General features: G+C 35.2%; 1 protein-coding gene across 3 annotated transcripts; it reads left to right on the forward strand.

Annotated features, from left to right (window-relative positions):
- Positions 2,348-9,402, forward strand: LOC105169616 (polyol transporter 5-like). 3 transcript variants are annotated; one of them, XM_020695957.1, is made up of 3 exons: positions 2,348-2,723; positions 7,008-7,370; positions 8,176-9,402. In XM_020695957.1, the coding sequence occupies exons 1-3, from the start codon at positions 2,570-2,572 to the stop codon at positions 9,255-9,257; spliced, it is 1,599 nt and encodes a 532-aa protein (XP_020551616.1). In that variant the 5' UTR covers positions 2,348-2,569; the 3' UTR covers positions 9,258-9,402. The 3 variants fall into 3 exon arrangements, with proteins under 3 accessions (XP_020551616.1, XP_011088358.1, XP_020551617.1); XM_011090056.2 differs by lacking the exons at positions 7,008-7,370; positions 8,176-9,402 and adding exons at positions 2,853-3,206; positions 4,091-5,472 and having other exon boundaries at positions 2,450-2,723; XM_020695958.1 differs by lacking the exon at positions 2,348-2,723 and adding an exon at positions 6,442-6,811.

Below are 11,199 nucleotides of genomic sequence, written 5' to 3' on the forward strand. Positions count from 1 at the left end.
TTTGCCTCTATTGATCATAACGATGTAGGAAGATTTTCTATTTTTTATTTTTAAAAAGCGAACCATTTCAATTATATCTTTTCCTTTTAATAAGTACCACATGACTTGTACTTGACTGATGCAGACATTCTAATTGTGATTCCATAATTTTTTACTTAATAAGTGGTCCTGGATTTGAGTTGAGTCACAATTAAGTATTTTTTTTATTTTTATAATATTTATATATATATATATATGTTGATTTTAAATACATATATATATATATGTTTAGAAAAAAAAATCATTTACTTAATCAACCTTCGATAATTGATCGATTATTTAAAAAGATGTCTTTTATTGAGACTAGAGAGTGTTTGACTAAACTTATAAGTATATGATGTGTAGCCTCTATCTCAATATGTACACACATCTTGTACAATGATATACGCAGTCAAGAAAAATTATATATAATAATATGTAAATACATTTCATTGTGTACGTCTACCTTCATATGATTTCAAATACGAGTATATCCTAATAAATGATAACTTGATATATTATATTTAACAAAATATAAATAAAAATAATTTAAAAGTATTATCAAATTAATAAGAAAAATACTATAATGATGTTACGAAATATCATTTATGGGTAAAAATTGTATTTTTAAAATAGATTTTGCAAGTTGAATATGGGGTCCATGAACCATTGAGGTCAGGCTCTGCCTATCGTTGTTGACCACCCAATCACAAGGCATAAACTTTTTTCCTTTTTTTTTAATTTTTGGCCTTTGAATTTGTTGGTTGCTAATGTCAGGTTTCAGTCAGCAGTGGACTGGATTGACTTATAAAGATACAAATGAAATTACTTGGAAGAGGATGAACCGACATAGACTATCACTTGACAGCTGAAAATCTACGGTTGTAAATTTTCATATCATCATCCTACCAAGAAATTATTTTAAATACAATTCCCAATTTCATTATTAATTATACCATTGGAGATTGCAAAATTAAATCATTGTCGAGTGCTTTTGGTATAAATTAATTGATATATAAAAGGTAATCAGATAAAAAATAATTGTAGTGTTTATTAAGATATAATTTAATTTCAAGAGTAATTTTATAAAGACATAATTCAAACAATACAAAAATTTACGTTTGCACTCGAGACGAAATTTGACCTACTTAATAATAAAATTAAAATTGAAACGGATTAAAAGTGTTGTCCACCACAATTACAGAATAAAAAATATACTTTACATGCTAAATTACAATAAGTGATCGATAATCTGATCCTAAAAATAATTTATAGTATTATTCAATCCGAGTAAATTAAGATACAAAAACAAAAAATAGTCAAATATATTAATATTTTCAATCAGATCATATATCATAGAAACAAATATATATATATATAAAAGAAATACTTAAAAAATAGATTAAATTGACCAAAGCTTACGGGGCCGAAATTGATAATTTTTATTATTAATAATTCATAACTAACTTCATAGCATGATGATCATCGTCAGTCAAGGAGGTTTCATTCAAATTAAAAGATTGTTGAAAAATTGAAAAAAAACATTAATGCTGGTAGAGTGATAATCTCAATATATAATCAATATGATAATGAAGAAAAAAAATAAAATTATTGAAATTATACATATGTAGCCACATTTTATGACTGTAGTGATTAAGGTATCAAATGATTGAAGTTGGCAGAAAACTATATATCAACTTTACAAGGCCTTGTTTGTTTACGTGTTAATTAAGAAGACAAATCTAATTCCGTACGTCTTAATTATCTAACGAATAAAATAAATTTAAAATTATGAGTTGAGCATCATGCAATTTGACTTACTCTTCCATCTTAATTTATACGTATACGTATACAGCGTTGCGTAGTGTCCAAGACCCTATCCTCTTCTATTTTTAACTGAATCATTTAATTCCTGTACTCTCGAAAATGATTCCATTGCACCTATATATTAAGGATAAGATTTTATAGGTTTATTAACTTGACCGAAATTGAATGAATTTTATACATTTTCCCCATACTCCTAACATCTCTATATTTATTCTTTTTGAGGTAAAAAATATAAATTATTATTATTTGAATAAATCAATTACAATCATTGATATTGAATATTTATATTTTGTAAAGACAACTACGACAATCATACTCCGATCAGAAATATTCATTAGTGGAGTTCGAGTCCATGATCTCTGAGATTAGGAGGGTGTCAATTGAGTTAGACGCTAATACTTATATATTATTACTTGGAGAAAGATATAAGTTAAAATAAAATCATTTGAATAGCAAAAAAGTTATAGAAATACAAAAGTTGTATAGATTTACCCTAAGATTTATACCCCCACCCTCTCAACCAATGTGAAAACCTCATTAAAGAATGAATACATTGACGTGAAGGTGGCAAGTGGCGAAGGATCATCTTTGACCTTATGTTCTGTCACTCACCAAAAGCAACTCCCTCTCTCTCTCCTCTTCTCTTCTTCTTCTCTATAGTCTATATATACACTAGTCAGTTAAACATCGAACTCCAGCAATCCTAACTCCCCCTCCCTCTATCATGGCAGACGGGATGTCGGCGAGAAATGGTGTCTCCTCCGCCCCATCTCATTTACCCATACCCGCTTTCGACCCCCCCAGAAAACCCAAGAGAAACAAGTATGCTTTGGCTTGCTCTTTCTTGGCTTCCATGACCTCCATCTTGCTTGGATACGGTACATATGACCCGTTTTCACAATTTCTATGATTTATGTACTAGCTCAGTATATGTGTCTCTAATTCCTAAAAGTAAGTATTTCTACGTATAAAGATTTATACGGTATACGTTTGTTGCTTACATGCAGATATTGGAGTGATGAGTGGAGCTATAATCTACATCAGGAAGAACATCCACATGACCGACGTACAAAAGGAGGTCATCATGGGAATCCTCAATCTCTACTCTCTCCTCGGCTCTGCCGCTGCCGGCCGCACCTCCGACTGCCGTTACACCATAATCTTCGCGGGAGCCATATTCTTCGCCGGCGCACTGCTAATGGGCTTCGCCACCAGCTACGCTTTCCTGATGGTCGGGCGTTTCGTGGCCGGCATCGGTGTGGGATACGCTCTTATGATCGCCCCTGTGTACACAGCAGAGGTGGCGCCGGCCTCCACTCGCGGCTTCCTTACATCTTTCCCGGAGGTGTTCATCAATTTCGGTAAGTAGATCTGTCCTGAACAAACATAGATAGTCATGTCTGTCTGGTCCAGGGCCTTTGAGTTCTACGTTGTCATTTTGTCTTTTCATGCAAATTGCAACACTTACAGCCAGAAAAGTAACATGACTGGTCTGCATTCAGTATTTTCAATAACGTGCTAAACTAGATAATTCTTGCTTCGGTTTTCATATCTAAGTTTACAAAATTTGAATTAATCCTGACCTTTTATTGTTTGTCTTAAAATTATCCAGTTGTATATATTGCTTTAATTTAATCCATTCATTTATATATATATATATATATAGTCCAGTTAAAATTATCCACTTGTTCTTTTGTCTTTTTTAATAATTTTTTCTATTGAAACTAATTTTTAATTACAATAAAGAAAAGATTTAATATTTACCCTATAAATTCTTGGTCGAATTAAATCAATAACAAAATAAGTGTGATTGGTCATTTCCCTAAATTGTACATCAATTACGCGATAAGCATATTATACTTACAATATAATTTATTCAAAATTTCTTTATTTATTATTATTTTTTTTGTACAAGTTAAGTGAAACAAGCAAACAAAACAGTAGGAGAGGCAACGTATTTTCTAGTATTATTTATTGTTGAAAAATCTAAAATATGATGGGGGTCCACTGAATTAAATTGTGGGCATACATAACTTGTGAGAAGTATGGTTTCCCTTTTCCCACCCATACGCATCATAATTCCTCATTTACTTATTTCAAATTATTAGTTAATTACTCTGAAAAAGATGAATCTTCAATAGTCAATTTATTAGGTTGAGTTATTGCACTAATTATGAGATTAATAACTTGCGCTCCGCTGTTACAATGTATACGGGGATTCATTGGAGTTGATGTTATTCCACAGGGATATTACTCGGTTACGTGTCAAACTATGCCTTCTCCAAGCTCCCGACAAACTTGGGCTGGCGATTCATGCTTGGCATCGGCGCCATCCCCTCTGTTTTCATCGCCATTGCTGTTCTCGCCATGCCCGAGTCTCCGCGCTGGCTTGTCATGCAGGGTCGACTAGGTGAAGCCAGAACAGTCCTCGACAAAACCTCAGACTCCCCCGAGGAATCCAAACTCCGGCTCGCCGAAATAAAAGAAGCCGCCGGCATACCCGAGCACTGCAACGACGACATAGTTGCAGTCCCCAAACAACACCATGGAGAGGGTGTGTGGCGAGAGCTTCTCCTCCGCCCCACCCCCGCCGTCCGCCACATTCTAATGTGCGCCGTGGGGATACATTTTTTCCAGCAAGCAAGTGGCATAGATTCCGTCGTGTTGTACAGTCCGGAGATATTTAAGAGGGCGGGTATAACTAAAGACACAGAGCAACTACTAGCAACCATGGCCGTCGGATTTACGAAGACGGTCTTTATTTTGGTTGCCACGTTCTTATTAGACAAGATCGGGCGGCGGCCGCTGCTTTTATCCAGTGTGGGTGGGATGGTTGCATCGTTGGTGGGCCTGGGACTCGGGCTGACGATCGTGGAAAATTCGGATCATAAAATGGTATGGGCCATAGCTTTATGTATATCAACTGTTCTATCATTCGTAGCCTTTTTCTCGATTGGTATGGGCCCAATCACTTGGGTTTACAGCTCAGAGATATTTCCGTTGAGGCTGAGGGCACAAGGGTGCAGTATGGGAGTGGCAATGAATCGGGTCACAAGTGGGGTGATCTCAATGACATTTATATCCTTATACAATGCAATAAGTATAGGAGGGGTATTCTTTCTATATGCAGGGATTGCTGCAGTGGCGTGGGTGTTCTTTTACACTTTTCTCCCTGAGACACAAGGGAAAACACTCGAGGAAATGGAGACATTGTTTGGGACTTTCTACAAGTGGCGATCCACGTTGAGGGCGTTGAACGAGAAGAAGCGCGAAGGTGACAGGCAAGTCCAAATGAGGAACGCTACTAGTAGTAGCAAAGAGCAGAATCAGAGCTGAGGGTAGTTACGTAAATTTCTTGAGAAAGGGGTGTTTATGTCAGTCAACAGTGAAGCTGGATGGGGAAAATTTTCTCAGAAATATATGTATGTAGTTCCACTTTTATAGCATACAGAAGCTAAGAGCTAAGTTTTAATGCTAAATAGTTACTTGCTACAATTTAGACTATTCATATACCATAACAAACTAGAGTGGGTGGGTCGGAGGCGCACACAGACAACCAAGATGTTATCAGCACTCCCTAAAGTTAAATATGTTGTTGGATTTCATATATCAAAAAGTTACAAGTAAGAACAAAGTAATTAAAGTTACCTGATAATTTAAAATAAAAAGTTTTTATGGCCATCAGTAGCTGGCCTCATTTTTTCTTGGGCCTTCTCTTCAATTTTCATTTATTTGGGCCTTAGTTTACCTAGCGGGAAAGCTCCCTTAGTCCTACCCAGCCCGTATCAACATTTTTATACGACTTGCATTTTTGGGTCACAAATATTTTGGTGGATTAAGTTATACCTACTTACCTGGTCCATGTGGCGCAATCTCCAATTAGGAATTATCACACAATCAACCATCCTTATTGCGTGACCATCAGACTGGACCTGACGTTTTAAGAGCACGAACCCTTACAATTTTGAGATATTTTGCTTTTTAATCAAGGATATTTATATTTTTTTAGCAAATATTTGAACACATACCCCTTTCACAACAAAGCGTGAAAACGTACATACACTTTGTGGGAATACCATTTTACATTAATTAAATCATTATAAGTTTTGGTTTTTGTAATCGTCGTGATCATAGCGGAATAGCATTTTGAGATGCCAACACTATTTTAACTAAAACATGTTGGATACATGATTTCTCAACCTCCTACGTTGTGGACTGTCCATTTAATTGTGCAATTTCAAGAAGAATAAAGGACAATTTTGGTCCACCTCACCCTTGCAACAACATACTTGTAAAGAGGAGTGAGCGTTTGGTTGATATTATAAAGCCTTCAACATATATATACTAGAAGATGTTAATTAAAGAAAAATCAAAATGTTAGTTTTTCTATAAATTGGAGAGTTATAATTTTAGTAACGCATAAATTAATTTTGACAATTTTGTCTAATAATTTTATAAATTAAATTTAGCTTTAGCACATTAAGAACAAAAATAACTGAAATTTATTAAAATGATTGAAAAAGTACACGTAATATTTTTTTTAAAAAACGTATGAACGATTAGTAAGAGACGAAAGACAAAAGTTTGATGGTCGTATTTGTTGAATTATGAAAGAAAGAAATGATGGTTTTTGACAATTTTTATGATATAATTATCCAATTAATTTAAGGTTGGAACTTGACCCCCTACTAAAACTCAGGGAGAATCATTTAGTCCTCTATAAGAGTTCCTCATTTTTCTCTTCTATGTATACCTCCGCTGCTCCACCCCTCAAGTACCAAGATTATCATCAACTAACCTGCAGCCATCCTCATTCCAAACATGGCTGACGGGAAACCGGAAAACGATGATGCCTTCTCCGCTCATTCATCACATTTATTACCCATACCCGCCAAACCTAAAACAAACAAGTTTGCTATGGCTTGTTCTTTCCTAGCTTCCATGACTTCCATCTTACTAGGATATGGTAATAATCTCTTCAATTTCTAAATCACACCCCCCCCCCCCATGTAATTTTCCTTACAAATAAAAATTAATTAAACCCCCCCCCCCCCCCCCATGTAATTTTCCTTACAAATAAAAATTAATTATCATTTCTATACAACAAACATAAACAATTAATGTGTGTGTGTGTGTATATATATATATATTATTATATGCAGATATTGGAGTGATGAGTGGGGCTATAATCTACATCCAAAAAGACCTACACATAACCGACGTACAAAAAGAGGTGATCATGGGCATCTTCAGCCTCTACTCGCTCATCGGCTCCGCCGTCGCCGGCCCCACCTCCGATTGGATAGGCCGTCGACTCACCATAGTCTTGGCCGGAGTTATATTCTTCTTCGGCGCTCTGTTCATGGGCTTGGCCACCAACTACGCCTTTCTCATGGTTGGCCGCTTCGTGGCCGGCATCGGAGTTGGCTACGCACTGATGATCGCGCCTGTGTACACGGCCGAGGTGGCGCCTGCTTCCTGTCGCGGACTCCTCCTTTCTTTCCCAGAGCTCTTCATCAATATTGGTATAAATTTTAATATAATTAATTAACTCTGGAGCTTTTAGGGTTTTACGTAGTTTTCTTGATTTGTCTTTTTCATCCAAATAATAAATTGAAAGCGCATGGAAATGATTTAATAATTAACAAAGTGCGAAAAGGGTCGTTGCCATTTGGAAAATTCTATTTCAAATATAATTAGATATAGAACTAAACAATTAATTTTGTGAGAAAGATATAACTTACATATTTAATTTCTATATTTTAATTATGTGAAAAATCATGATTAGGGGTTCCAAAATTTTGCCCGACCTGTAAGCCTCATAAATAGACAAAAAGTTGTATAAGCTTTTGTTGCTAACTATAAGGGTGGCTGTATAGATTGAACTTTCTATTTTAATTAAATCTCGTTCTATTTTATATTTTATATATTTTTTCTTAGATAAAATCCAATCGTGTGGTGTGTATATTTTAAGAAGTTGTATCATGCATTGATTAGCATGTCCACTAGTGACTACCACAATCAAACCTACCAGTACTGTTGGATCCAATTATTCTCACAAATTAACACTGAAACATTGAGACAACTTAATTACTGCATATTTTTCCTCCCTCAAAACTAAAGAATGAAGACGACTTTGTATATTTATTGAAAATTTGTATGAATTTATGCCCACGTCAGTTATGAATCTTGGATTAATATATGATATGTGATCTGCGATAGATAGCCCGTATATACGCCTAATGTGTCCGTACGCGTATTTTCATTATTTATTAATTATAAAAACTCAATAAATGTTGCCTTTTTCTTACATTTATCTTTTTTGGATAGGCGCGCTAGTTGGGTTCACATCCGATCTGGCATTTTCCCACTTGCCGACCAACTTAGGGTGGCGATTCATGCTCGGAATCGGCATGATCCCTTCTGTGATCCTCACCCTGGTCACCCTTGTCATGCCCGAGTCGCCTCGGTGGCTGGTGACGCAGGGCCGACTCGGCGAAGCCAAACAAGTCCTTGAAAGAACCTCCGACTCATTGGAGGAAGCGAAATCCAGACTCTCCGATATCAAACAAGCCGCAGGAATACCCCAACACTGCAATGAAGACATCGTTTCCATTCCCAAAGGCCACCATGGGAAAGGCGTGTGGCGAGAACTCTTTGTCCACCCCACCCCCGTCGTGCTCCACATTATGCTCTGCGCATTTGGCATGCACTTTTTTCAAATGACGAGTGGGATAGAGACCGTGATTTTGTATAGTCCAGAAATATTTGAAAAAGCGGGTATAAAAAACGACACCCACAAACTACTCGGGACTATGGCCATTGGGTTTGTGAAGACGATGTCCATTCTGGTTGCTATGTTTCTGTCGGATAAGATCGGACGGCGGCCGTTGCTTCTAACTAGTGTGGGTGGATGTTGTGTGTGTTTAATGGGCCTAGCTACTGGGCTTACTTTCGTTCAAAATTCGGATCATAGATTGATTTGGGCCGTGGCTTTGTGTGTGTGTTCCATTTTGTGTTACGTGTCAATTTTTGCAATTGGTATGGGCCCACTTACTTGGGTTTATAGTTCGGAGATATTTCCCTTGAGGGTAAGGGCTCAAGGGTGCGGCTTGGCAGTAGCCGTGAATCGAGTCACCAGCGCCGTATTGACAATGACATTTATATCCCTATACAAGGCCATAACTATTGGAGGGGCATTCTTTCTGTACGCAGGGTTTGCTGCTCTTGCATGGCTCTTCTTCTACACTTTGTTCCCCGAGACGAGAGGGAAAACGCTTGAAGAAATTGAGGCTCTGTTTGGGACGTTCTTTAAGTGGAGGTCGACGATGAGGGCATTAAACCAAAAGAGCGGTGATGTTAGTGGGCAAGTCCAAACAGGGAATACTACTATCGGCACCGGGAATAGTTAGGGATTAAGACACCTACAATTTATGTCATATTGCAGTTGATAAATCATAAGTTATATCCAATCCAATGTAGTTTGTTGGTCGTTGTATGTGAATGGGATCATGTTATTGAAGAAATTGAGAACAAACAAGTTGTCTACTTGAATAATATGCTTTTACACCCTTTGAACTATGATATATATACAAATTCTTTATGCTTTTTAAAAAATTAAAGATATATCTATCGAAGATTCAATATCAATATCAATCACACAAATTACCTTTATATTTTAAAAAATTACACATACACTCTCTAAAAACGTTAACATCGTTACATAAACCACCATTTGATTTTTTGTTGTTAGGGGTGGCTTCTATAATTTCGCAAAAATACAAGGATGATTTGTATAAATAGACTATAAATCAAAGAGTGTAGATGTTATTTTTCCTTATGTAGTATGATTTATTGCTAGTCAAAAATTATACAAGTAGGGTTGATTACGACATTTTACTCCTACCATTTTTAATTATAAGCAAGCAAACAAATTCGAAGTGTGTGCATAATTTAAGTTATAATAATCTCTGTTCAATTAATAATTGAGCTAAATTGGTAAAATAAATTAATTTTATAGATCGCACATAAATAGTTTATTATCTCTTCCAAAAACAAATGAATGTGTAAAGAATCTTCCATCCTCACCAAAAAAGTGGATTGGAAAGATCAATCCAAGTGAAATCGATTTACTCTACATATCCACAGTCTACACCTTATTTAATTAACGATAAATCTTAATAGGCTCTTTTAAAATTTATTATAATTATAAATATTCATTCATTTAAATTTTTTTATAAATATCTCTGTTGAATTAATAGTCGTGTAACAAATACCTCCATATAATAGATTGTCACTAATAGTACTTGTTAGACAACTGTTAATTTTAAAAAGGTATTTATAATTTATTCAACAATTAATTAATGCAATGATGAGTCATATTATTGATCTAATCACTCAACTGCTCATCCATTTCTGGTTCAAACAATGAGCACGGAGACTCTAGTCATGAAGTCATGATTAATATAAGTTCCAAGTATGTGAATTTTCAGTTGATGAACTCAAGACTGTTTTAGATGCTCTCTGGCCTCCAGCATTATTGGCGTTGATTTGATGTCAGCAACGACGTCATTCAAATTGGATATCATAATTCATAAAGCAGCTTTGCGGGCTTCTAGCAAAAATGTGCACCAATTGATATGTAAAGCCTTCCAATCATGTCATCTAATCACATTTGAAATGAGGCATACCAACATAATACTGATGGCTACCAGAATTCCAATTTTTAGAATTATTATATCATAGTTGACATTTTTCTATTGTTTTTTTTATATAAAATTTATAGCTATTATTAAAGTACGATTTAAAATAAAATTCTTGTGGTGTGGTCAAATTTCTGATACGCATCAACATTACATTTAAAAAAAGACAGAAAGGGGGAAAAAAAAAGCCAACTTAAGAATATTTTTGACACAAAAAAAAATAATGTACTTGTATCACAAATTGTATTTTATGAGTAAAAAATATTTTTTCTTTTTTATATTAATCTATATAATAGGATGTGACGAAAAATATATTGTCATGAGCAACAGTGGGTCAGATACACGGTATGTGATGGAGTGTAGCACCTACAAGATTGTAAGAGTGCGTTTGGAGCACATAGTGTGGCAATTGGCAATTGCTCCGTCTCTTTCGATAAATGTCTTGAAAAGTACATGCAATGGTCGATTCTACGCTTTTATTTGAAGCATTAATTTTTATGAATTATTCTAAAAGTTTGATGAAAATAATTGTCAACCTCGGCTTTATAAGTGAAAGAAAGACTAGGAATATGTGATGGAATACGGATCTTATATCATCAATATTTATGATATTTTTATATGAAAAGAAGTTTTACATAATACCAATATTGTC

Source organism: Sesamum indicum, linkage group LG8, assembly GCF_000512975.1.
Source record: "Sesamum indicum cultivar Zhongzhi No. 13 linkage group LG8, S_indicum_v1.0, whole genome shotgun sequence".
NCBI lineage: Eukaryota > Viridiplantae > Streptophyta > Magnoliopsida > Lamiales > Pedaliaceae > Sesamum > Sesamum indicum.